This window comes from Brachycentrus maculatus, unplaced genomic scaffold (genome assembly GCF_059751285.1).
Source record: "Brachycentrus maculatus isolate JH-2025_06_01 unplaced genomic scaffold, ASM5975128v1 h1tg000042l, whole genome shotgun sequence".
Lineage (NCBI taxonomy): Eukaryota > Metazoa > Arthropoda > Insecta > Trichoptera > Brachycentridae > Brachycentrus > Brachycentrus maculatus.
In genome coordinates this window covers 900001-927677 of record NW_028280796.1, presented here as the reverse complement: position 1 = coordinate 927677, position 27677 = coordinate 900001, and the positions used below count along the sequence as shown (strand labels likewise).

Below are 27677 nucleotides of genomic sequence, written 5' to 3'. Positions count from 1 at the left end.
ATCACAAAAGCTTTGGTGAAGTTTGTTTATTTTAGAACTATACCGGCCTTAACAACTTGGCCACCTCTGATATAGACATTGTAATATTTATTGCATATTGGGGCTATTATTTAACATTCTATAAAAAACATGGGTCATTTTTCAACAAAAACTTTTAAAATAATATATTTTCTATAATATTAACTATTATTTCTATAATCTTTTTATGAACTACTTGAGTTCAAAAAGGCATTTATATCAATAAATTATTTATTATATTTCTAACAAATCTCACACTTTAAAATAATGCTATCTTTTATGAAATGAAAGTTTTTATCACACAATACGGTTTTATATACATTCACATATTATTAACTCTCTGATTATCAGATTAAAATAATAACCTAAGATGGAAGTGTCTTAGGACATTTACCAGTTGAAAGGTACCAGTGTACCGGTGTGTAGAATCAAAAGAAAAAAGGTGGTGCCCAAAAAAATAATATGATATTACTGGCTATTAACTCCAAATCAGCATATCCTGCCTTTAAAAGTATTAAGTGCTTGTACAAAATAACACATTTCCCGTGATATACTAATTTCACTACTGGACAGGTTAATTTAATGGTTTTAACTAATAAATTAGATACATAAACACATATGTGTACATTCAATCAAAAGTAATGTTGAATAAATCCCTTTTTTTTTAAACATATAATTTCATGAATTATCCTTAAGGATTTAAAAGAAAACTTGTGTGTAAGAAACTGAGGGATTAATGATTTTAATTGATTATAAATTAAATCTAAATTGTATCCTAAAATTAAATTAAATTAATACTTTATAAAATAAGTAATTGTGCTAAGTATTAAAAATTTATATAAAAACACAAACATATTATTTGATCATTGAATTACATTTGTGATGATAATTTCTTTGTAAAAAAAGAAGAACATTATATCAAGAAATAAAATAAATATATAATTTTTTAAATAAAATTGTAAAAGACTATAAGATTATAATACATACATATTTAGGCCGAGTAACTTGTTCTGCAGGATCATTTTCCATATTCAATTGGAACAATTACTCAAATTATCACGTAAAGGTCGACCAGGAATATGGCATACTTTATTATGATAACTAGCATTTCTGCTTTTCAATGGGCAACACAATGCAATGTTTTAATTTGAGGTTAGGAAACATCAATTGGCATGTTTTTTTTATTAAAATTTTTTTTTTTCAAATACCTTATGAGTGACTAATTATTAACTTTTTGACAGATATCGAACATTTTAGAGATGACGTTATGTTTCATTTTAGATTAAGTAACCTAATCCTTAGTATAATATTAAGTTCTTTTCGTTGCATAATGTGTTATTTGTAATAGTTATCATTAACAGTTCTGCATGGAACACAAAATTTATGTTAGATTGGACATAAAAATATGAATCTTTTTAGCATACCTCTTAGAGGTATTAGTTTAATCCGTGGCAAAGTTTTTTTTTTATATTCCTGGTTTACCTTTTAATAAAGTATTTTACTAACAAATCCACTATTCTTACTAGGTAGCTAGATACAATTATATCACGAAGAATAATCACTGTTTAAGAGGTATGGGAGGTCGATCAAGTACTCAATTTACTAAACTCCAATCTTTAAAAAGAAAATAACACTGGACAAACAATTGTGACATAATTCCTGACCTTGACATTAATGCATAATTATTTTAAATATCAAACTTTTTGACAAAGTTTTTAACCATTGATGTTTCAAAGTTTTGTTGGCAAATGTTTCATCCTTATCTCCGTCTCTCCAAAACAAGAGGCTATTGTAAAATTATAATGCTACTTTATTGTTCAGAACCTTGATAAATTAGCAGTCCAGTGTAATTAGTAAAGGCCTCAGTCAATACACTTCACACATTTGTAAAAAATAAAAAAATTCAATTTTAACTATAAACACTATATTAATTGCTGTATTGGAATGATTTTAACACATAATAATCAATGGTGAATTATTAAACAGAATTTTAAATAACCAATATAACTTTCAGTACACAATTGACAGACCTTTATTTTTTGTGAGAATCTCATGTATTATAGAATAATGTAAAATAAAAAAAAAAACAGAAAAAAAGGTTTGTCAATTATCAAAAGTTTAATTTTATATATTGCATTTTTTCGGTCTCCTTTTACTGTTCAAAATGGCAATGAAATTGAGTTTACAGTTAATATGCATACAATTAAATGATAACTCAATCCATATGCCAATAACATTTTTTTAAATGTCAAGTAAGACATTTTGATTACACATATACATATAGTTAAGATACTCATCCAATTTGCATGGTTTAAATAAGTTAACTTATCATATTTTAAAGATTTCATCTCAAAATAAATATTAAATATCTTAGAACATAGATTTTACTACAAGCTCACTGTATATATGTATATTTATCTAAATACTTGTTTGCAGCTTTGGCATTTGATGGAGGATCGTATATACGTAATAACAAACACTTATATACGAAAAATGACAAAGTTTGCGAATTTGATTTTACTGAATACATATTGGATCACATTATTACATATTGTGAATAAACTAAATAAATAAATAAAAGAGGAACATCACAGTAAATTAATGGTAAATAAATAAGTACTTTTCCATATTTTAGTTACATATTGACAATCAATAGTTGCCATTATTCTGCTAGCTGCCATACTAAATACAAAGGTAACATTTATAGGTAGTTTTGGTTCATACTGATTCTGCAGAGTTTATCCAAGAGATTGGTTAAGAAATTATAGCTGTATCTGGCTATATTCAAGGGTAAAGTGCTTTTTCCACAGACCGTAGAAAATCCCAAAATACTAAGAGATGTGACTAATAGATTACTCTTGGTTGTATTCTAGAAATATGTGAAAACAAAACTCCAAAGAAAAAAATATCCTCGCACCCTGTATCCAACCCTCAAAGGTCTAAAATCATCATTTTTCCTGGTAAATTTCTGCAGCTCTGTACCCCATGTGCTAAAAAATGTAATGAAACACATGGTACATTAAGAAAATGATTTTTTCTGTATATCTATGGTTATCTCAGTTGTTTAGTTCAAGATGGTCACTCTTTGCACAACTTAACATTTAATTTGCATTATTTATCGCAATACATATAAGGATAAGGCATGAATGTGTTGGAAAAAATAATACATTTTAACCCTAATTATTGATTTATTTACCTTTTTTATGCCTGACGGTAAAAAAATATAATTTTATTCTCTCAATATATCGAATATGGACAGCTATTGCTACACTTACAAAAGCTGACATCAAATAATATAAGGTGTATCTGGAATTTTTTCTGTATTTGAAAAAATTAATTGTTACAACATATTTCAAGAATGATATAAAAATAATCTTCGCCCAAAACTTAACATAAAGCATTTATAATGTATTTCTCTGGTTTACTATAGAGCTTTTGCGCTTAGTATGACAGTACAGGCACCACAGTATTATAGACAAAATTCTAACAATCCAATTGACTTATGATTGTAGGATTTTTATTCTTCAAAATAATCTCAAGACACATAAATTTTTCATCACATGACATTTTAAAATTAAATAAAGAATTATAACAATATGGGTACCCCAAAGTGAAACCAAGTATTAACTGAGAAAAAAACTAATTTTTAAAACATTTTTAAACAATTTACTGGGGTATTTAAGTATTTAATCATTTAAATCAAATTACTATTTAAATAAAATATTTTTTTAATGTAATATATATATTGTTTAGAATCACATTCTCTTCAACAATACTCTTGAACAAAACAAAAAATTTATCAAAAATAAAATTAACATTTTGGTTCTGTGAAATACCCATGTAAGAAACTTGGTTTTTCTTTAAGGCAGCCAAATACATAGAAAAAAATGTGTGATTTTTTTAAGTTACATAAATAATGTAATTATTTTTCAAACAAATTAGACCTTAAAATATTTTTCAAATACTCAGTAATTGAGTATATATTGATGGCTGCCCATATCGGCAAAGGTAACAACAGACTTCAAAAATCTAATATTACAAGAGACAATATTTTTAAAACGAAACAAAATAAATGTATTTATAAGGTACATGTAAATATGGACATATTTTTTCAAAAAAATATTTTAATTGTTTACATTTAGGGTTTTGGATTATTTTTCATCTCTAGTTAACCGTTAATCAAACTAAGTTGCATTTATATTTTCAAATGTAAATAATACTAAAAATAAATATGGTTAAGTTTAAATTAAAGTATATTATAAGTGGTAATTTTTACTTCAACCGCAGGTGAATAAGGAAACCAAATATACATTTTAATTTTATAAAACTTATTATAATAAGGTACCCAATGTCATGTTTAATAAAGCGGGAAATTCTAATACAACTGGGGTTTAAGTTCGCTAAATGAACTACAAAATTACAATGTCATAGAGATAAAACAGGTACAAACCACAAAACCTGGTTAATATTAAGTATAGGCAGACTATCATAACACTCGCTATACCACAAAATAGTAGTATTTTTATATGCTATTTTTAGGTCACTTGATTGTCTAAGGGCACTAATAACACTCTTAATTCTCATAATGTATTGCTTAAATATAATTCATGTTTTGCAATGATATCTTTTGATGAAACTCATTATTAGATATTTGATACAAGGTACGTACAAGGAAAGGGTATTCTTGATCTTAACTATAACACCAACTTTAAGCATTTTGTAAACTACGCATTGCACTACAAAAAATAAAGTAAAAATTATTTCATGTTGATATTTCTGAACTTTAACATAGTCGTAGAAAAATATCTACATATTTCCTTGACCCTACCCTGTCATACTTATTATAATACAGAACAACAAAAAATACAACAGACTATAAAGGTATAAATGACTGCAGTCATTTATAAATAGTAAAATTAAAATACTGAAATTATGAATACATTGTATCAAATATCTATAATTTGAAGAAGTTTCTCCTCATGGTATTGATTGTTGGGTTGCATCTGTTGAATGAGAGACGAGTTTTAGTTCAACCGCATTAGTAGGATAATGGGAACCGCTTGGAGCTAGGGGTCGGGTTCCACGGCAGGGTGAGGCTTTGCCATATAAACCAAAATTAAACCTTCTAACCCAACCTCACCATTGTTAAAATTTGGAGATATCTAGTAAAGTGGTCAAGGTTATATATACAATGTAGTTATTAAGATATCGCACTGGCAACGATAAGGACATTAAAAGGAACAAAATTATAAAAGCTTTACAACATTTCGATAAGTCCATATTGCTTAATTGAAGGCTTTCAAAACGAAGTTTGACACTTTTTCTTTACATTATATTAAATATTATATTGCATTTGGTTTATTGGAAGATATCGCTTCTTAGAAACAAGTCTATAAAGGTACTAATTAATTAAAAAGAGTAAATGAATTGATAAATATTGCTGTACATGAGGCAGTGCCCAATTTTCAAACGCATATTTCAAGTGGCTGAATTTGAGAATTGCTTTAAGTTCGAAAAGAGATTTTGAATTTTGACAAACCACATATTGCGTGTCTTGTAGGATTGAAACTAGTCAGCATAGCCTCGCTGGTCCTTGGTGAACTGGAGGAAAATCTGCTCCAGGGAAGTCTGTCCGATGGAGTAGTCTTCGATATTTAAGGTAGCCTTAGCAGATTCAAGCACTCCAAATATGGTGGACCACATGATACTTGAGTCCGGTAGGTAGTACGTCATCAGGCCTTGATACGACTCCCTAAAACATATTTTAATTGAATAATCAGTTGACTATCCCCTAAAATGAATGTGCATGAGATGAAGAAGTCCGCAAAAGAGTGATGGAAACAATAGTTAGTGAGTGCACAGTGCAAGAAATGCAAGCATTTCGGCATAGAACCGCAACTAGTTAGAAAACATAATAATCAGTCTGTAAATAAGCTGTCCGCCTCCGTAGTGTAATGGTCAGCACGCTCGGCTACCGTTCTGGAGGTCCCGGGTTCGATTCCCAGGGGGGGTCAAATAAATATAAGTGATTTTTTCACTGTAATATTTATTCAATATTACCCTGGACTGGTACCTGAAGCGGAGGGCTGATCACCTTTCCTTCATGTGTAAACGATCAAGATAACACTGCGTTCATATGAATCAGTGCCCTATGCACCATTGGGGTGCGGATAAGGGTTCGAATGAAAAATGAAAATGAAAAATAAGCTATTGTAAGGTGACAGTTAAGTCTTATTCATCTCAAATATAATTTTTTTTTTCAGAATAACGGACTGCTTAGCTTAGTGGTATAGTATTGATAAGATAGCTAAATATCCCAGAATAGAGTAGGTTTTTTTTTTCTAGGATGTAATCATTTTACACTCAATTACTGTAGGAGAATGTGTGTCGGGTTGTGGTCCCGTGGTTAGTGGCGCGGACTCTTGAATCAGAATTTCTCGGTTCGAACCCACTCTACTACATTTTGATACCTATTTCTAATAATTAGCCACTTTTTAAACAAAAAAGAAGGACCCTAAACTTCAAACACTCTTCAAGTGAAATAGAATGTTTATTGATGAACAGTCTGGCATCTCATGAAGAGCTTACTGCGGTTTTTTTCATCACAAATGCATATTCAGAGAAGTTCCTCAAAAGCTGTTTTTTTTTAAATAATCTACCACAGTCGACTAACCCTTGTCCTAACATTAAAGACCCAACCTTTTAAATATAATACACGTTAATATAATAAAAGTTGAAACATACTTGAGTTGAGCTCCTGGGAATCTCTCCTGAAGGAACTGGTGTAACGGCTCCACTTGGAACATGACAAAAGAGGCGGGAGCTTCTGCAGGCACTAGGTCGGGAGGTCCCACGGCCGGAGGATGGACAGCCATCGTCTGGCGACGCAGCTTCACTATCAGCGTGTAACCTGTCAACCAATCGGCAGTGAGTTTCTGTGCCTCTATACTACCTCATCGTCAGACTGGGGGACATTTAAGTACATTAGCAACCAAGAACTATCTTTATTCCAATCTGTTTGGACATTTAAAATCTTTGCTTTACAAAAGTTGAAGTAGAAACGGTAAGCTTGTTTTAAAATAAGAGGAAAAATCATTTTTGGTAGACGATACCTACTAAAACTGTTTGCTATGCCGCAGGCCGCACAAATATCTGCCGCATGCAGACCACGGGCCGGAGTTTGACAACCAAGGATCTACAGCAATACCCCACTTAGCGCACCAGCAAAATGACGCGCCACACAAATCAACTCAAAGTGGGGTCTCTTCCCCATGTATATAAATGACAATAGCGACACGACAGTGAGCCAAATGGATAAGGTACCTACTTTTAAAACTACATAACAATAATAATAATGTTGTATGGAAGCAAAACGTGGATTATTGGACAGGCAGAACGGGGACTATCATTGATATCTCAACATAGATGAAGTCTATAGTCAGACATGGACAGTACATACCCTGGGAGAACTTGTTCTTGAGGTGTTGTGTGGAGCCGAGGCAGCAGAAGCGCCCGTTGACCATGATGGCCAGACGGGTACACAGGGCCTCGCACTCCTCCATGCTGTGTGAAGTGAGCACCACGCTGCCCGTTCCTCTCCCTGCCACAGCCCTCCATACTTGCCGCTTGGCCATGGGGTCCATACCTGCAGGAGACATTAAAATATATCAATAATTCTACACCCCACAGTTTTTAATAGAAAATATTAGTAACTACCAATACTATTCTTCTAAGTCAGTGCTTCGTGACTTAGAATTTTGACTCTCACAACTAATTCTTAAGACAGCACTCCTCCGTTTGATCGAGTGCTCCACATCTGAATTGACTCTCCCCACATCTGCCGCGATTGAAAAGCCTGTTACAGATTTCATCTGATCCAACCGTTGCACTAAAGATCTCCTTCTTTCTTTTCTTTCCTCCACACCGCTAACCACAATAACCTTCTCCCGCCAATGTATCACCCAGCAAGGCGAACAAAATATCGGAGAATCTGTATGAGGCACACGGTCAAGTGTTCATCAGTGAGTTTCAATTATTAGATAATATAAACATATGGTGCGTTTGGATGTCCAAGATATTCTCAGTATGTGCATCCAACACTACATCTAAAAAGGCATCTAAAATATTACGTTCGTTTCAGATTTTCCATTCCAAGTAAGAAAATGGGAAAGACAAAAGTTGACAGGACTCTTCCTTGTCGATTATGAGATCTCTCTGTCCTTCCATATCTTTTCCAATGCTAGTTAAACTTATTACATGAATTATGATTAAAATGAAAATACAGTTGAATTTTAAGAGCATTCATTGCTGAGAACACACCAAATTAGGATTTTACCTGTAGTAGGCTCATCGAGATATACAACTTGCGGGTCGCCGAGGAGTGCTAGAGATGTACTCAATTTCCTTTTGTTTCCTCCGCTATATTCTCTCACCTGATAAAAAGACAACATCATTTTTGTCATTAACAAAATATTTATATTGTAAGTTTCGAAACATCTTCACTACACGTGTTGGATATCATACCTTCTTATCCAAGTGCTTGACATAGCCGAGACGCTTACTGAGGTCCCACACGTAGCGGTTTTGCTGCTCAAAGGGGATTCCTCTCAGACGAGCAAACATGTGCAGAGTCTCCCGTCCAGTCATCTCATCCAAAAGGGCATCAAACTGCGGACAGTAACCTGTAAAAAAAGTATTGACAGTATCTTATTCAGTCCGGACAGTTTATTCTAAAAGGAATAACATCCTTTCTAGGTGGCAGTTATAACTAAAGGTCCACTGTCACATCTCTCACAAAATTTAACCCCACATAACAAATATTCATAGTTGAAAAAATTACTGTTCCAGGCTCTTGAGAGATTTTTAACATAGTTGAAATTATGTATTTATAACAATAGGGAAAAAATCCTAGTAGTGAATGTGTCTTACCAATAGAATCGTAGACAGCTTTCATATTGCTCTTGACAGAATTTCCACTAACCCAAGCTTCGCCATAGGATAAAGGCAGATCTCCAGTTAGCATCTTGAATGTAGTGGTTTTACCGGCTCCATTAATGCCCAAAAGACCAAAACACTCCCCACTTTTGATACCTATAAAAAATTACATATTAATACATGTACGCATATCTTCTTATCCTTATGTGAAATAAAAAATGCCACTACTCACCCAGAGACACCTGATTGACGGCCAGGAATTTCTTGTAATACTTGGTCATGTCCTTGCAGAGCAGGCTGTAGTCGGACAGCTGCTGGGGAGAGAGGGCGGCCACGCGGCGCCTCTCCTCCGCCACGTCGCTGTCCTCCTGCTCCCCGTGCGTGTCCAGTGGGGGCGGCGTTCTACTGCGCTCCCACAACTGTACACACAAAACACTTATTTATATTTGTATGTATAGTTAGTAAAATTAACCATACATTTATTTATTTTTATTCCATCATATACATAATTACAAATTACAATAATGTACCTTCACTTAGTTAAAAAAACATAAATAATACAACTGTTTTTTACCACTTGAGTTATGTTATTTATTATGTTCTAATAATATTTATTAACAATCACATCTCACCAATAGATGTCTCTAGTGAAGTTCTAGTGATTCAAGAATAATTTTTCAAAATTGGTTCATATATATATATTGAACTTCCAAGAATTTGAGTAGTGTGGTTGTCAATAATGGGTAGAATTAGTGAATGTTACACGTGTGTAAAGTGATCACTTAAACCGGCCTATGACGGTCGTTAGCCCCGTAAATGCCCAGACTTCCATATTCTTCTTCATCTTTGATGAGATGTCAAAAAATAATATTTATTTACATAAGAGAAGTGTATTTGTGTTATTATTATTAAGTTTATAACAATAAGAACACAAATATCCCTCTATTTGAAAACATATTTTAAAAATTAAGAAAAAGTATGCTTACATTCAGATTTTTCATACAGAGGACACTATTTGTATTACTTTTTGATTATTTATTTTTTAATTAAGTACTGTGAAGTAATCATAGACGATCTGCCGAATTAATGAAGACTTAAGTACAATATTTAAATTACCTTGTTAGTAATCCTATATTCCTTGATCAACAAAATCAGGAACACTACAAGCCCGACTACTAACATGTATGTCATATGCGCACCGATTCCGGGCTTCGTCCATTCAAAGTATGGGTGGTCCGGTACTAGAAAAAATATTATATTTTATTTACAAGTTTATTAAAAATATTAACATATGTTATTCAAAAACATGTCTACTTACTGCAACAACGTTGAAATTGTGGACTGAGTTCACAAATTGTGTACTGCGTGCAATTAGGTATATTCTGTAGTGCACATACAGCTCTGCAACCTTCCAATATTGCAGATGCTTCATAAAGATTCCTAGAAAATAAAACTATCATTAAAATTAAATTAAAACAAAATTATATGTAAATTAGTAATTGAGTGAAATTAAATATAACATTAATTCAACGCATTTGCTCCCAGCCTTTTTGGATCAAAATTCTACTGTGTAATGTGTACTGATTCAGAGATGGTGGGACAATGATGCTGAATGTGATAATAGAGATCTCCGTCATCACTGGATGAAGTCTACAAAAAGTACCTACACAGAATCTAACAGCAACTGCTGTTTCTGAACCTCCTACAAGAAACAGTTCTCATTGGCACTGAGAAATATCGGGAAACTCACAGCTGCCACTCATAAGCAGACTGTATTCATGCAAAATTATGCAAAAGGTGAGATGGTTCAATAAAAAATATGTATTACTTGATGGCACCGCATAAACCATAGTTGGGAATTATTAGGAAAACCCAGTGCAGAATATTTCCAACATGTTCCAAGTCCAGTCCGGGAGCATTCAATACTTCTACTATTAAAAATGTGGCCACTCCTGAAAAGAAAATTAAAGAAATTGAAACAAACAAAAAAATGCTGTGTCATAGTTAAGAAAAAATAAAATGTTCCTTTATTTTATAAGGTGTCCTTTTTTGAAAGGATTTCCTGTTCTTATTATAGTTTCATAGTGAAAATATTGTTTGAAAAATTAATAATTATTTTCTTCTTTGTCTCTCTCTCTCTCATTCTCTCTCTCTCTCTCTCTCTCTCTCTTTGGAACTAGATTAAATAATGAAGCATTTTCGTGATATTTAATTGAATAAGAGGAAGATGATATTTCCATAAAATGTATATTAAATAAATTCACTCCAAAAACACTAGTGACCCTGCCAAAAATCGAACCTAAACTGAGAAATTATAATTTATTAATTTAAAAGGTTATCATGGCAGACATTGGGAACTGGACAGGCCCCAGGAGTGGAGCAGCTTTTCCATGCCGCTAGGGATAGGGACCAGTACAGGGCTGCGATAGATGTCAACGTCTGAATACATACGGCACGCAAAGAAGAAGAAGAACTGAGAAAATCGGCAGTTGGATAATTCGTACCTGTAAATATATTGAAGAGACACATCCTGGAGAAACCCGTTGAAGGAGTTTGGAAGAAATGAGCGGCGATAAAGTGTATTGGTAACATACCCCATCCAAATACCATCAGAATCAAAAATGTTCTTGCTAAAAAAAAATAAGATTATATGAATATACATAATTTTAGAAACTCATTTTATCGTAATCATAAACCAAGAGACAACAGATATGCATGTGGAACATGCAGTTATTTACCAATTTCTCCTGCAGTGGCAAATCCAGTTTGATTAGATATAGCTAGGGTGATGCAAAGGGCCAGGGAGATAAATAAGAAACAGAACATGTCCCATATCAAGGCCACGCCCCACAAGATTACTGGGGAGGCCCCCGAAGCCAGCTGCAGTAGCTTGGAGCGGCAAACATTCTCCTGATAACAAACAAGCAAGGTACATATGTTGTGACTACGTCCGAACTAGGATTGGATCGTTAGATACCAGAATATGTCCCACACATGAAGGAAAACATTCTCCTAATAATGACAAGCGAGGTAGGTGATTATAGTACGCCCAGATGAGTAATTACGGTGTTTAAATCATGATGGGTGAGTGTAAGTACATACATGAATAACGGAAAATAGAAAAACTTTAATTCATACATAAATGCTTAGGACAGTTCACCAGTTACAAGTCTACGAGATTTTCCGAGTAATTAATATGTTGAATTTAAAAGTAAAATATATCAACTGTTGTAATAATAAAATCTGGAATTCTTAAATGGTTGCGTAGTAACAAAGAATAAAAGGATTAGTCAAGTAAAAATTTGGAATAAAATTTACCTTTATATAGAAAAGTACAAAGAACGCAGAAACAAAGGCCATACTAAATCCAATATTGAAGGCTATTTGGAATCCGGCACTGTCACCATAACTCAGCATCTCAATCTGAAAAAACAAACAGAAATTAAGGATGGAAAAAAGTTTAGTTAAGGCATAATTCATAAGTTTTGTACATGCTATAAATATAAATATCATTATTTAAAAATCGCTTTTGATATTAATTCACTCTTACCTTTGTCTTGAGCGAATAAGGTAGCGGTTTGTTGATCAATGTGAAGGAGGAGTTAGGAGACACAGATTTGAGAATCGCATTGTAGGCCAGCATCATGGAAACTGGGAGGTCGTGGTAGGCAAAGTTGGAGAACCTAATCTTCACATCGTTACCGTCAAAAGAGGCACCCGCCAAGTTTCTCACTCTCATCTGCGGCATGTCATATTCTGCCTGCAAAATTAAATTGGTTTAAAGAAAAACTAGGTTTACCACCTTTTGCCTGGAATTCGGGATCCAAACACTTTTATCTACACCTAATTGACCAATGAATTTTTTAAAGAATTACTTTTTTAATTGAAATTAATTTTTAAAAATTTAGTTTATCTTTTTTTAATGAATAGTTCAAATTTGAAATCGATATAATGATTTATATAATTATGAGAATTATTTCTAGAACGTAGGGTGAAACAACCAACTAATCGGTGTTTGGTCATTTACGATTGGCAGCGAAAAGCCGACTAGTCGGCTTTAGGTAGTAAATGTGTTAAGTATTTTGTCGATTCTAATTATTTTTTTGGAGTAGCCCATTTTAAGGGCTAGTAATGTTTTATCATTACTCACTCGGTATCCTTAGTGTTTGAAAAATGTTAATACATACAATGACCATTTGTAATAAATCATAAAATCACTTTTGAATAAATGATTTATTATAATGGAGTAAGGGCGATTGTCCACTACCCGGAATTACACGGAATTTTACCGTCCGGCACGTCAGTTAGCGTTTTAAAACGACGATTGGTTTGGATTGCCATGTGCTTTGGTCCATATTTTTTCGAATCGGTGTTCTTGATCGGTGCGTGAACACGTTGCGCGTAAATTCAATCACGCTAAACTGTCATAGTCATTTTCATTTTTGAAAACCGGACTGCCGGACGGTGAAATCCCGTGTTGCGACAATCGCCCTAAGAATTCAAATTATTCAGAAAAAAATTCGCTATCATCCTATCTCGCCATCATCGCTATCCTAAATCATCTCACTTCCAGGACCTCGAAGAGATGATATCGCCTACTAATATGTGAAAGAAATATCCACTCTGACAACCTTCAAGAAAATATGACTATTTTTTTAAAGCCTAACTGACCATCATAATGTCCTCCCTCTCCTTCTCAAACTTTTCTCTATTCAACTACCTACACCTTCTCTATTATATATGTTTAATTTGTACTGCATATGGATCTGCCCACTAATCCAAACAATTAAAAAAACAACAACAAAAAACTATCAAATGTTACAAACGTCAACCACTCTATTAGTAGGTACTTACGTTAGGTACTAATTTCTCCCAAGCTACTAAAAGTAAAAACTTTTAGTTGCTTAGAATAAATTGATTTATAGCAATTAGTCCCCGGAATGTACACACTTTTGCAAAAGAAATTAAAAATAATAAATATACCAACCTGTTTTAGGTAAAAATCATCAATAGATTTCAATTTGGTGTCTGTGACTAACATAGTGTCGATGTTCGCATCTCGGAAGTATTTGAGATACTGGCTGCCCATCGCTATAGATTTGGTGTCATTAGCCATGGAGACCAGGGTGCGGCTGTCGATGTAGGTGCTCGCGAGATCCATCTCCAGCGGCGGAAGGTCGGCCGAGGTCTGCCACATGCGCGAGACCATGATGGCGATGATGAGGAACAGCACGGGTATAAAGAGCTGCAGCACCGTGAGTAGCCAGTTCCGGAAGGTCACCATCATCTTCTTATACATCATGGCACTGAGTTGCTCCCAATACAAACGCATGCCCGTATACCGAACCATGGAACCAACGTGCGTCTCCACTGAAATTACACAACATGAGCGCAGTTCGTTAAATAGCAAACACTGGAAATAAAGTTATTTATAGATTTGGTGTTTAATTTGTAGAACTTTATTTCAATTTATGTATTAAATGTTAAATTGTTTGAAAAACTAATTCGTTTGAAAATTCCATAACTAGGCGAAACAATTGTCACAAAATTGGATTTTTTTTAACAGTAAAAAAAAGTCATTTTATCAAGTATATGCTAACAGTAAGTTGTTAAAACGGTGCCAAATTCAGCATCATAATGTACATGTAGATGGTAATATAAATTAATAATATTATAATTTTATTTCACAACTAATGCATACACATTATCAAATAAAGCCGTAAACACTTACTGCTTTCAATATGTCCATTTTTCTGAACACCATTTCCCAATGAAACGCCATTAGCGTCATTTTCCTTGTATGTTATTTGATCCTGATCATCACAGATTTCAATAGCATCAGCTCCAATTCTATAAGGAAAAAATAATTAATCATATGATAGAAAAAATCTTAACTTGTAATGACATATCGCTCACTCCTTTCAAGAACGTCGTAAATAAAAAATCGTCAATATTCAGTTGTGCATGTTTTCGGAATGCCTAGAAAATGCCCAAAGAGGCATATTTTTAACTTAATATATACCCGCTACAGGGCAGAAAGTGTTGTTTTTGCATTTTGAAAAAAAGGTATTGTTTAATTAATTTTTTGAATATACTAAATATGTTTCAAATGGAGAATAAACCTTCAGGTTTACCTAAAAAGATCTGTTGCACAGTAAAAAGTTCAATAAGTGGCTTGATATATTTATTTTTAATACATTGTATTATATTTTTAAACTTTAAAAAAGTTCTCCTGAAAAATCTTTTTTTTTTTATTTAAGACGTTCTTGAAAGGAGTGAGCGATATGTCAAAAGAATGATTTGAATACCCACTTCATAAAAACATCTTCTAATGTGGTTGCTGATATACCAAAACTCGTTAAACCTAGTTCATTCTGTTTCATTTCTAATTCTTTCAACATGGGCTCGAAAAATCCAGAAAGATCATCAGGCAGCAAATAACATAGTTCCGAACCTGAAATAAATTATTATATCATATACATATGTATGTTTTACTTTGACAAATTATAGCCACTCACATAATTTACAAGAGCAGAAACTTCTAGAACAAAATCTCGACTTTGAACCTCCGAGATGAAGACTCTCCGATCCATAACCGGAAACACGGAGTGTCAGAAATGAAGACTCTGAGAAGCATAACAGGCAAGAGTCTTCGAGATAGAATCAGAAATGCCAGGATCAGGGAAATATGCGAGATCGAAGATGTCGTTAGGTGGGGAAGGCAACGAAGGAGACAATGGTATGCGCATGTGAGGAGAATGGAACCATCCAGACTCCCCCACATCGCACTGTACGGCCAACCCCATGGTAGACGACTCCCGGGCAGACCACCAAAGAGATGGGTCGATAGCTGGGAATTGACATCGCAGGAAGCTAATCCCTCTTAAAAACAAGCCGCAAGGCCTATAATAATAAGAAGAAGAAGAATCCATATCTGTATAAGCGCCCTTGAGGTAGTTTTTTTATGAAGATGGCGCTATATAAATCATCCAAAATTATTATTATCACTGACCTATGTCAGAGTACAAGGTGGCCTGGGGTATGTGTTGGCGTATCAGGGCAGTGACAGGGGCGGAGGGCAGACCGCGCGTAGCAGCCGTGAGCCGGTAACCAGCGCCAAACTTCTTCTTCAGGTAGAAGGGGGAGCCGAGAGCGCGCAGGCGCCCTCCTGCCATCACCGCCACACGCTCGCCCAGCACTTCCGCTTCGTCCATGAAGTGGGTGGACAGGATCACTGTGCGACCTGCGGGGCACCAAACATGCTCATGATCATCCATTCATTCAGACTGAAAGGTAACAAAATTACTATGTAATAGGGCGAGTTATGCAATACTGTAAAGTACACTAGTATAACAACATTTTGAGTGTGTCCAGATACTCGTTTGCAAATATGGATTATCTCCAATTATAGGAGTTATTTATCATATTTATAAGTGATCACTTTACACATGTGTAACATTCACCAATTCTACCCATGATTGACAACCACACTACTCAAATTCTTGGAAGTTTAAGAGATCCAATTTTGAAACATTGTACAAGAATCATTAGAATTTTCACTAGTGACATCTATTGGTGAGACGAAAAAGCTTTTTAACTGAATAGAAACTCTTACTTATATTTGTATGTGAGGTCCGAATCCTGGATTATAATCACATACATGAGAAATGGCAGAAAATATCCTTTTCATTTTATTATTTTTACACTAGTATACCTTGCTTTTCAGCATGCAATAAGTCCCACAGATGCCTTCTGGCGGCAGGATCCATTCCCGAAGAAGGTTCATCTAATAGAACTACCTTGGAGCCACCACATAATGCGGCTCCCACGCTCAGTCTCCTCTTCATTCCACCAGAGAGAGAGTTACTTATCACATCTCGCTGAAACAAAACAAATTTGATGATGAAGTATATATGTGTATGTAAAAACTGATAATTTGTGTGTTTATAAAGTAAGATAATAAAATACTGACCCATAAACAAAAAAACAAAAAATAACAAACGATCTTGGGTTATTGTTTCTCTTTTCTATGGTATTTGCCCAAAGATTTAAAAAGAATCCGGTGAATAATGGAATCTGACACTCAGCAGGTTAAAAATAAAGGTTAAAGGAGTTTGGGGGTGAAATACTAAAACATGTTATTATTGTCAAGGGTGATCAAGAGTATCTGTGATTTGTCTAAAATATGGAAAAAATATAACATAACATAAAACAGATGGTAGTCTTGGTATTCTCAGTGTTCATGTATGATTCGGAGTGATGGATAATGAGAGATTCGGGAAAAAAAAATTAAAGCCTTAGAAATACGGTGGGCACATCTGTAGAAAAAACGCGATATCTTGAAGAAATATATATTGATGAGGTGATTTAAGTGCACACAGTCACGCGACTGAACACTAGATAGGGTGATCTCTCATCATGGAGCTGACGGAGTCATCAGTGGCAGATATCTACAGAGCAGCACAGGACTGTTCCAGATGGAGAGAGATTGCCCATAGGCAAGCCGTGATTGGGGCCAGCAATGTGAGGTATTGTGAATCATGAGAGATCAGTGAGTCCGGCATCTCGAAGTTTCGCTAAGTATAGTCGGTGAATGGTAGTCAGTGGCCTCCCGGGGCCCCTGAATATTCGGGGTTTGAAGAAAAGACATGAAGGGTTAATGCTCTCAGGTGGCATTCTAAGGACATGTCCACCTTCACCTCATTAGGACTTCCAGTATGAGGGATGTTGGGCTCTTATTTATTAAGTGTTTGAGTAAATAATGAAAGAGATGTTTACCTTACTCTCCAAGCCCAGAAGGGTGACGTATTTATCGACTTCTTCCGTCAGAGGCTTTCCAGTAACTCCCTTCAGCTTGGCATAAAAGTAGATGTGCTCCGCCACCGTGAGATCAGAGAACAGGACATTGTGCTGGGGACATATCCCGAGGGAAGCACGCACTCCCGCCACATCGCGACGGATGTCATGCCCAGCCACCACAGCCGTACCGGAAGTAGGTGGAAACATTCCTGAAAAAAATTGCATCACTCGATACTTTATTTGAGCATTATTTTTTGACATCTCAACATAGATGATGAGGAATATGGAAGTCTGGGAATTTACGGGGCTTACGACCGTCATAGGCTGGTTTAAGTGATCACTTTACACATGTGTAACATTCACCAATTGTTTCTATATAAATGGTTCAATTTCGAAACAGTGCTTGAATCACTAGAATTTTACTAGAGATATCTATTGGTGAGATGGAAGAAGGTTTTTTTTATTGAGCAGAAACTCTTTCATTTGTATTTGAGGTTATTTATTATATCATTATTTTTTTATGATAATATTGATTTTTGTAGATTTAAGTTTGATAATTCGTATGGATATGAAACCCGGACACTTAAAAAAGGTGACAAAAAATGCATATATTACTCTACTAATGCTTTAGTACATTGTGTATGTCTTGGAAAGACCAATCGAAGGTTGAAGAAATATTAGGTTAATCCGGGAAAGCTCAGCAATTGACTCATGACGAGATATAGCCGGCAGTAACTTGTCCAAGAAATAATGATGAGGAAGCAGAGGGCTGATGAGATATAAGCAGAAAGAGGATCACCTTCAACAATAATAATGAATAAAATACCTGTAAGCATTGACATTGTTGTGGTTTTTCCCGCTCCATTATGTCCCAAGAGCACTGTGATTTGATCTTCAAATATCTTGAAATTCAGTTTATCGACCGCAATTTTCTTGTTGTAAATTTTAGTCAAGTTCTGAAAGAAAAGGTTACAGAAGGTAAAATATAAAGTTTTTTAGTACTTAATAATAAATAAAAATAAACAAAAATAAGTGGATGTTTTTTTATATAAGTATATATATTTTATATAAATCAAACTCACAATCAAATTAATTCCAACGTTGAGCCCCTTAGGGTCTGGCTCCAGAGCATCGCTATTTTCCAAATAATTATCATGAGGTATGTCTTCCACAACTATAAAACATCATAAATAAATAAATAAATATTTAACTAACTAACTAACTAATCATCACGCCGCTTCTCCGCAGGGGTAGACAGAGAGAATCCAACGCCACACCACTCTGTCTTTGCAAACATTCTTCGCCTCTTCTACAGTCATGCATCTCCTTATACATACCCGACGATTATTACGACTCCTGACCCGGCCGCTTTCAAGTATTTGACATACTGATTGTGCCAAGTTTTCCTCAGTCTTCCTCTGCTTCTTTTTCCAACTACATTCGCCTCATAAATTTGTTTAACCGTTTTTTCCTCACTCATACGTTCCACATGTCTAAACCATCTCAACACAACTTTCTTAATTTTATCTATGATGCTTATCTCAGCCTTGCATTCTTTCCTTATTTCATCATTCAAACATCTATCAAACATCATTTTGCCACACATTCGTCTGAGGGATCAATATTTTTATTATTATTATTATTTTTTTTTTTTAATTATTCCTGAAAATACTTTTCGAATCAAAGTGAAGATTTATCACAACTCAGAATGGACCAAAGAAAATATGCCACCGTAATTATTTTTTATTAATCTCCTAAGTTAGTTACCAGCCATGCAGCGGAAGGTGGATCTCCAGTACTCCTTGGAGACGGGGAAGTACCAGGGCTGCGGTACCCCAAAGGAGCCGGGGAACACCTGCTCCATGTACAGAGCCACCAGCAGATACAGGACAGCATCTAGCACCAGCATAAGCAGGATATGCCCCATCACCACCGGGTCGTCAGATGTGGTCGGAGTCCAGATCTTGGACCACTGCAGTCCTGTACCAAATCACATAATTATCAGAATTACCAAGAGCAAGATACTTTATTTTTATTTATTGACTTGGCGTTTAATTTGTAGAACTCCATTTTAATTTATGTATTAATTTTAAATCAAACACAGATTTTTTGAGTCTACTAAGTTGTATTTTATTAACAAAAAACACATAAAAAATTATATTGTGACAATTGTTTCCCCTTGTTAGGGCATTATCAAATTCGTTTGATAATGCCCTAACAAGGCGAAACAATTGTCTCAATATAATTTTTTATGTGTTTTTTGTTAATAAAATACAACTTAGTAGACTCAAAAAATCTGTGTTTGATTTAAAATTAATACATAAAATACTTTATTTTTATTTTATTTGTTTGGGAATTACACAGCTTGCTCATAATTTTTTTTTTTTTTTTAATAGTTAGATTGGCAATGATAAAAGCCAATTAAATAATTCCTTATTTTATGTCATGAATCCTGTTGTATATTAAGAGAGTAAAGAGAAGAGAAGGTAAGTGTGTGAGGGTGTGTATGTGTATGTCTGTGTGTGTGTGTGTGTGTGAGGGTGGGAGTAAAAGGGTAAGGGCGCTTTTGCATTGCACAGAATTGTACTTTTCGGCAGTCCGGTTAGGATGATTGGCTTGGATTGGCTTGTGCTTTTTGTCCGTCTTTTTTTGTATCGGTGCATGATCACGCTGCGCATAAATTCGATCACGCTAAACTGTCATAGTCGCTTTTAATTTAAAAACACGGACTGCCGGGTGGTAAAATGTAATGCCCTGTAGTGCACAAGCGCTCTAAGGGTATGGTATAAAATGGAATATGCAGGAAAGAAAACGAGAAGAGATGAAATTTAGATTATTTTGTAATAAATTACCTTCGGCAGTGGCTTCGTTAGCAAGTATGATCTCAAAACCAAAAGCCATGGCCGTGTTGGATGCCAGGCAAGAAGCTAGTCTCACTCCGACAGAAGGGAGTACCAGATCATTAGCCAGGAACATGTACGGAGCGTAAGATAAGAACCACATCATCCCCGCTACAGTAGCCGCAGTATTCGCTAAAGTAAAAAAAACAATTAAGTGAAGGAAATAAATAAAGTACTCAAAAAACATTAAATGAGTTTCTCTATCTATAGAACGGGTAGAAAGGTATTTCTACCCGTTCGGTCGATTGATGCTCAAGGACGGGTAGAGTATTTTAACTTTCTGTGCAGGCCTCATTTCAAAGGCAGAAAAGAAGGAATTACCCAATGTTTTTAAATTAATATTATATAATTATCTCTTTGTTCAAGTCTCAACTATATATATATATATTATTTTTTATTTTTTTTTTATAAAACCCTTATCCGCAACCCAATGGTGCATAGGGCACTGCGTCATATAAACGCAGAGTTATCTTGATCGTTTACACATGAAGGAAAGGTGATCAGCCCTCCGCTTCAGGTACCAGTCCAGGGTAATATTGAATAAATATTACAGTGAAAAAATCACTTATATTTATTTGACCCCCCCCTGGGAATCGAACCCGGGACCTCCAGAACGGTAGCCGAGCGTGCTGACCATTACACTACGGAGGCGGACAACTATATATACATATTTATAAAATCCCGTCGCCAGCGGTCCGCAAGCGTGAAAAATACCCGTCTGAAATGTGTTAAAACAAAAATGTATAATTTTTATTGGTTTTATTGTTTGTCATTACCTTTTGAAAAGAAGACACTTATCATAAAACAGAAACAAATTGATGTTGCCATATAAATCATTAAGAAGAACAAAATAAAGTGCCATGGAGTAAATGTAAACACCGAGTACCCCGGGAGTCCATTTTCTGTGTCGTACCATTCTACCTGAAAAACAACATCATGTGATTAATAAATACAAAAGATACAAAAAGATCCGCTAATCATATGGTTATTAGTAAGTCTCTCAGGGAGCAAATGAGGGGAAGAGAAGTATGGAAAACAACACTGTACCAAGATCAGTTGAAAATAAATATTTCTAGAATTCATCTTGCAGTTAGTGGGAATCTCAGCCTCGATGCCAGTTTTGCCACCAAATGACTACACGACAACACTTGCCTGAACTCAGACACACATACATTCAGATACGAGAAGTATTAACTGGGATATTTTGTGTTTGATACAAAAATTGCTCAAAATATAAAAAAATTAAAAAGGAAAATATTCCATGTGTAGTTGTGAGTGCATCATATTTGCCAGATAGGTTGAGTGTGGAGTCTCCAATTTTCAAATTGTATCATCACCTTCAAATTCTGTTCTTATACTAAAATTATAAGACCTAACCATACTGACATGGAAAATATATTTTGTTTCACTTGATGCTTTTTCAAATAAAATTCTTTATATTTATATGAAAACTGCGAGTCCAAACATTCATTATTTACATAATCTGCTTGACTATTGGCATAGATACTTTACAATACATCAGTAGATGTGAATAGAGAAAAATAATTATACTGTTTATTTATTGTTTTTAATATCCTTGGTAATATAGGTTTATTACCAGCTATCCATATAGGTAAATTAAGAGTCTGGTGTACTTCAATCATTATTTTTTTCGCCAATAAATAAGGTTGTAGCTTATCTTTCTAATGTAGAGATAACATATTGATTTTATGTCATAACGCCTGCGATGTATTGCTGTGTACTAATGAACATTTTGCTAATGAAACTTCATAACAATTAGATAATCAAGGAAATTGAATGTTGAACGTTAATGACTTACCTTTAGTAAAATAACAATCAGAATAACAGTAATCATAATATAGCTGAAAGTCTTTATGAACCAGGCCGTCCAATGGAGCCAATTGTCCAAACCCATTATTTTCATTACTTCCTGTAACCAAAAAAAATAAATACTATTCACTTTTTATGTAAACAATAATCATAATTATCCATGACAATTTTCCACTAAAAACAGGTTAAATCCTCAAATAAACCAGTATTATTAACTTGTTTTACCCGGCCACTCATTGCTGTGGCTCAGTCAGGTTAAAGGAAAAAAATTAAATAGAAAGCATCCATTAGAAATATGTATAATTAATTAAATATGTTTAAGATAAGCAATGAGAATATAAAAATCTATGAAACAACAATGCAATCGAAAACATCGATAAGTAATAGCAGCGGTCAAAAAGCATGCTGTCTGCCATGAGCAATGTTTAATATTGGAAATGTTGCGGTTACAAAAGTCAATAGATGTCACTGCCATTGCCATGTGGAATATTACCCCTCTCCCCTCCCAGAATACAACAATATGTAGTAAATTACATAAGCACAAGAATCAGTCCTAAGCTTCGATATTATGTGGACACAGATAAGCGTAAAATGCGACGCATAATGATTTTACCTTCAGTTGTCTTTCTTTCTCAGTCGCAATGACCTTTACGGTGTTGATGCAGGTGTAGTTGAAACTCAACATTATGATTATGGAGATGAAGCCCCGCAGAGCGGGCAGCATGTTGTCGCTGAGGAAGGACGGATGTGGAAACCTCTGTATCTGAACTTCTGGATAATCCATGTTGCGCTGGAAAAGTTTCTCAAAAAATGAACTTTTGCCAGAATCATCTGGTGACTTGGCTATTGTCAACTCACGTAAAATGGCATGCGCTAGGGGCGCAAAGCCTTCTTTAACATAATCTGAAAAAAAAGATGAATCTTAATTATTCTTATGGAAAATAAGCCGACTGCAAATATCTTAACAACATACTAACTAACTAACGAAATATAGTTAACAACATACTAACTAACTAACTAAACATCATGCCACTCCCTCGCAGGGGTAGGCAGAGATAATAGAACGCCACACCAATCTGTCTTTATTTATTGAACAGAGACTCAGAACGAAAGATTCTCTGCTTTTATTAAGCAGAGACTATTTCATTTGTATGTGAGGTCCGAATCCCGGATTATATTCACATACCTGAGAAACGCTAGAAAATATCCTTTTACATTTTTTTGCATGAAAACAACATTTTCAAAATTATTTTAGCTTATAATTTGACCAATTAGTTTATTTGGAACATTTTGAGTGTGACCAAATACTTGAATCTGGATTATCTCCAATTAGGAGTCATTTTTACATTATTTTTTGACATCTCAACGTAGATGAAGAAGAATATAATCCAGATTTGTGAACAAGTATTTGGACACACTCAAAATGTTGTAAATATCAGTTCTTTAACCGTTAGCACTCGAATGCCGCCATAGAAGCGCCATGCCTGGTTTTGCCATACAACTCGAGTGCCGCTGCTATGGTGCCAAGAAAATAAAGTCCTAATCCTCAAAATTTTTAATGTATGGTTATTTTCTTTTCAATATAATTAAACCAGAATCATATGAGTATAATTAAATACTAATAAGTCTCGGAATTCAATTGAGTTGGCGTACGCACATACCAAATAACTTTCGAGTGCAAAGGGTTAATTATTCCTCAAATTGCGTACCTGGCCATCCGCCTGACATCTCGGATGGAGCTCGTGGTCCCGGGGTTTGAAATAACGGAAAGAGAAAGTTGGTCTTCCAGTTGAAGAAATGTGCTTGTAATGCCACTCTTCGAAGCTCAGCGGGGAAAAGTAGAGTTAAATTCATGTTATTGGGCCAATCTGTCATATCTACAAACAAAAAATCATTTGAAAATTGAAATTTGTACTTGATAATAATTAGTACACTTCCATGATTTTTGCTTTATTTATTTTTTTCATACACATGTTTTCATCAAATACACAGCTTAAATTTATAATAATGTGTCCTTACTGGAATTTCTAGTGCCAAGGATACATTTTACAATACTTTTTTGTTTAAATATTAAAATCTCATTTCGTACTCTTTTTTATATTAAAATCAAATCACTGATTTGAGTCTACCATATTGCATATTTTATTTTTGAAAAACAAAAAAATCATGACAATTGTTGTACTGTGTACTGTGATAGTAGTTTGTAATGCCCTAACAAGGCGAAACAATTGTCACAAAATGTTATTATTTTTTTAATGTTTTTTAAGAATAAAATATACAACTTAGTAGACTCAAATCAGTGTTTTGATTTTAATATTTAAAATATAACGTGGAGTTTTACAAATGAAACGCCAAAATTGATAAAATTTCATTGATCAGTCAAATCATGCAATCATGGATGAGGTGGCCAAATGACACGATCTATTTTATTTCTATATTATCTTTTGACATCTCATCAAAGATGAAGAAGAATATGGAAGTCTGGAAGTCTGGAAGTTTTATTTTATTTCTACCCACCTTCTTTAATCATTTATTGATCGCTTGTGTATACATTGTTTTGCATTTTATGGATAATGGAAGCAGATTATAGATAGGGTTGCCATAACTGCTAAGCATTGATACGGGACGTTTAAGTGCTAAAGAAATAAAACACAAAAAAATAGGTAGGTAATGACTGATTTTACTGATAAAAATAAATCAATAAAATTTAACCCATCTAATAAAACGAACAAGTAGAATAATAAAAAGGATATACAGTAATAATTTTTTAGCCCAATCACCTTCAAAAGTTTTATTTTTTCATCATATAAAAAGAATTAAGAAATTTTCATAAAATGCTACCTCAAGGGTGGTATATTAATTTCTTCTTTCACATAAATATAAAATTGGGTGAAATTAATATTTTTTTAAGCGCTTTAGACGAAAGGAAAAGCAAACATTAAATTTGAAACTCAACTGTGCTCTAGAGTTTTTACTATAAACTGTAATATTAAATTATTTAAAATTACAGATTTATTTTACTTTCAAAAGTTTAAAAATGTATTTTTAGTAGCAATAAAAATTATTGCAATCATTTATATGCAACAGTTTTTTTTTCTCACATCTTTCTATACCGTTGCTCTGCCAGTTGTCTCAGTTAGAGTTAAGTCTGTCTCAGTTAGGAGCTAAGTAGTGAAATACAGCAACAGTTCTGTATTTAAAGGATGTGTGGCAGCCCTAGTTATGGAGCTTGTGTAGTACTGAAAGTGCCTGTGGCAAAATATAGTCCAATAGCATATTTTGATTTTTCTTTAGTTTTTTCTTATATTATGTATAATTTTATTACCTATTATTAGTGTTATTTTATTACCTGCTAAAGAGTCATCAAATTGTATCCCACAAAGATTGGTGTCATTGGATAGAGGGTCTGTCAAATGACTCATCATCAGCGAAGAGTTGTCAAATCCGACAATGTAGTTGGATATTGGTATAAGATTACCTAAAGGACCCAAATTCTCTACCAGCAAGTATCTAAAAGCTTTAGTGAGGACGTTTCTTGTTTTTGGGGTATTGGGGGAAAAAGAAATGGTGACATTGGGCATTGTCATATTTCCGATGCCAGAAGTTATACTGCAAAATAAAAATAAACTTTACTGAAAAACACATCTTGAATACTAAGAGTATCGGGATCTAACATAATATTAATTTCCAAATTTTATTTAACTACTGCACATGGAAAAAATGTTTGGAAGCAAAATACAGAGTAAAAATTAAAGGATTTTTTTCAATGGGAGACATGAGCTCATCCATCCAAAAACATACAGAACCCAAGATCAATATCCTAAACCAAACTGTAATTAATAATTGGATTTTCACCTCAAGGGATTCGTATGAATAAGCACTAGCTTATCATCTTACACCAACTTGTGCAATGCCGAGAGCACAAACCTTTTTTTTCTCAATGAATAGTACCTACCAGTACTCCTCTATTTCCTTTTCCATATAGCAGATATCTTTCACGATATCCTCCTTCACTTCTATTATCCGTGTCCTATCAAATTTATCCCACTCCTTCAATCTAACATCTAGAGCGTAGAATTATTAGGTTGCCTTAACCCATTCCACTCTGACCATTTTTTCTCATAACTGATCAGCTACTCTGATCAAAAAAATGCAACGTTTTTCTACCATTAAAATAAATATTTTGATTCCCTAATTTTGGGACACTCTGTCTGGCAATTCGTATTACCGCGTTAATTAAGATTAACTGTATTTATCTGAAATATTTTTTGGTAGAATATACTCGGGTGATAGAGAAATCAGTGATTAAAGTTATACCTGCACCGGGCCAGATATTGTGGCCCACGGAGCTGCCTACTAGAATCATATGGGCCAGAATGTCTGGCCTACAGAGTGGTAAGAGTCAATATTAAAATTAAAGATCAAATTAGCATTGTGTCTATCTGATGGTGATTTATGCACCACTTGATGCGAGTAGAGGTCTTTGAAAGAAAGGAGTAGGAGTCTTTGAAATTAATACAATACTTAAAGATTCTTACTTTCCAATATTTGTTGGAGGGATAAACTTTGAGGCGGGGAATGCCTCAAAGTTGACTTGTGGTACTATTTCTGGCTCCACGAGACTTCGCACCAGCACCATGAGTGCCGCAAAGAGCACCGGGGCCAGGATCTCCACCGCCGTCTGCATCTTGTGGCGCTTCTGCAGCACCCAGTTCTTCCATATCAGCAAGCTGAACTTCGCCCACATTCGAGACATCCTGATGCCGAGTTTGCCTTTACTTGAAGATCGACTCTAGTATCGCTATAAAAGCGAGCGGTGCATTAGTGACTTGCTACCGCGCTGCTGGTTTTTTGTTACCCTTGGCCTTGTCATGCGTGATATTATCTGAAAGGCAAAGAAAAGCATCCATGAATAAAATTAAAATATGTTTTTAAACAGTTTCAGTAAAAGCTGTTTTTAAGCCAAATGAGGCTTTTGAAAAAAGGCCAATGAAATTATAAAATATTTTATATTGTGAAATAAATGGAGAAAAAAAACAATTTACTATTTTTTAAACAGCATGTTCTAGAAAAAGCTAAAAATTGATCTCCTTGATAAAAGCTTATCAAAAACACTTGAATGATGTAATCCATAGGAAATAATCAATAGATCGCAGAATAGACGTCAGATAATGTTAAAATTAATAACCATTTTTT

At 34.3% G+C, this 27677-nt stretch overlaps 1 protein-coding gene across 2 annotated transcripts in view; it reads right to left on the bottom strand.

Annotated features, from left to right (window-relative positions):
* Positions 1–1206: 1206 nt before the first annotated feature.
* Positions 1207–27677, bottom strand: part of Abca3 (ATP binding cassette subfamily A member 3) — a 42171-nt gene continuing 15700 nt past the window's right edge. The window contains exons 2-32 of one of the 2 annotated variants that reach the window (XR_015839242.1): positions 27020–27366; positions 25831–26090; positions 24191–24358; positions 23095–23384; positions 22471–22581; positions 21428–21572; positions 20604–20783; positions 19519–19731; positions 18834–18925; positions 18578–18707; positions 17731–17960; positions 16667–16832; positions 15965–16195; positions 15265–15406; positions 14684–14802; positions 13940–14322; positions 12503–12712; positions 12271–12375; positions 11691–11862; positions 11457–11582; positions 10781–10904; positions 10271–10392; positions 10069–10193; positions 9185–9371; positions 8947–9108; positions 8542–8699; positions 8354–8450; positions 7478–7663; positions 6763–6928; positions 3215–5770; positions 1207–3008 (exon numbers count right to left, since the gene is read on the bottom strand). Coding sequence is in view for 1 of the 2 variants with exons in the window: in XM_088277383.1 (XP_088133509.1) it covers positions 5587–5770; positions 6763–6928; positions 7478–7663; positions 8354–8450; positions 8542–8699; positions 8947–9108; positions 9185–9371; positions 10069–10193; positions 10271–10392; positions 10781–10904; positions 11457–11582; positions 11691–11862; positions 12271–12375; positions 12503–12712; positions 13940–14322; positions 14684–14802; positions 15265–15406; positions 15965–16195; positions 16667–16832; positions 17731–17960; positions 18578–18707; positions 18834–18925; positions 19519–19731; positions 20604–20783; positions 21428–21572; positions 22471–22581; positions 23095–23384; positions 24191–24358; positions 25831–26090; positions 27020–27237 (5202 nt within the window). In the remaining variant the exon portion in view is untranslated. Of the gene's footprint in view, positions 5771–6762; positions 6929–7477; positions 7664–8353; positions 8451–8541; positions 8700–8946; positions 9109–9184; positions 9372–10068; positions 10194–10270; positions 10393–10780; positions 10905–11456; positions 11583–11690; positions 11863–12270; positions 12376–12502; positions 12713–13939; positions 14323–14683; positions 14803–15264; positions 15407–15964; positions 16196–16666; positions 16833–17730; positions 17961–18577; positions 18708–18833; positions 18926–19518; positions 19732–20603; positions 20784–21427; positions 21573–22470; positions 22582–23094; positions 23385–24190; positions 24359–25830; positions 26091–27019; positions 27367–27677 lie in introns of both variants that reach the window. The other variant, XM_088277383.1, reaches the window with a different exon arrangement.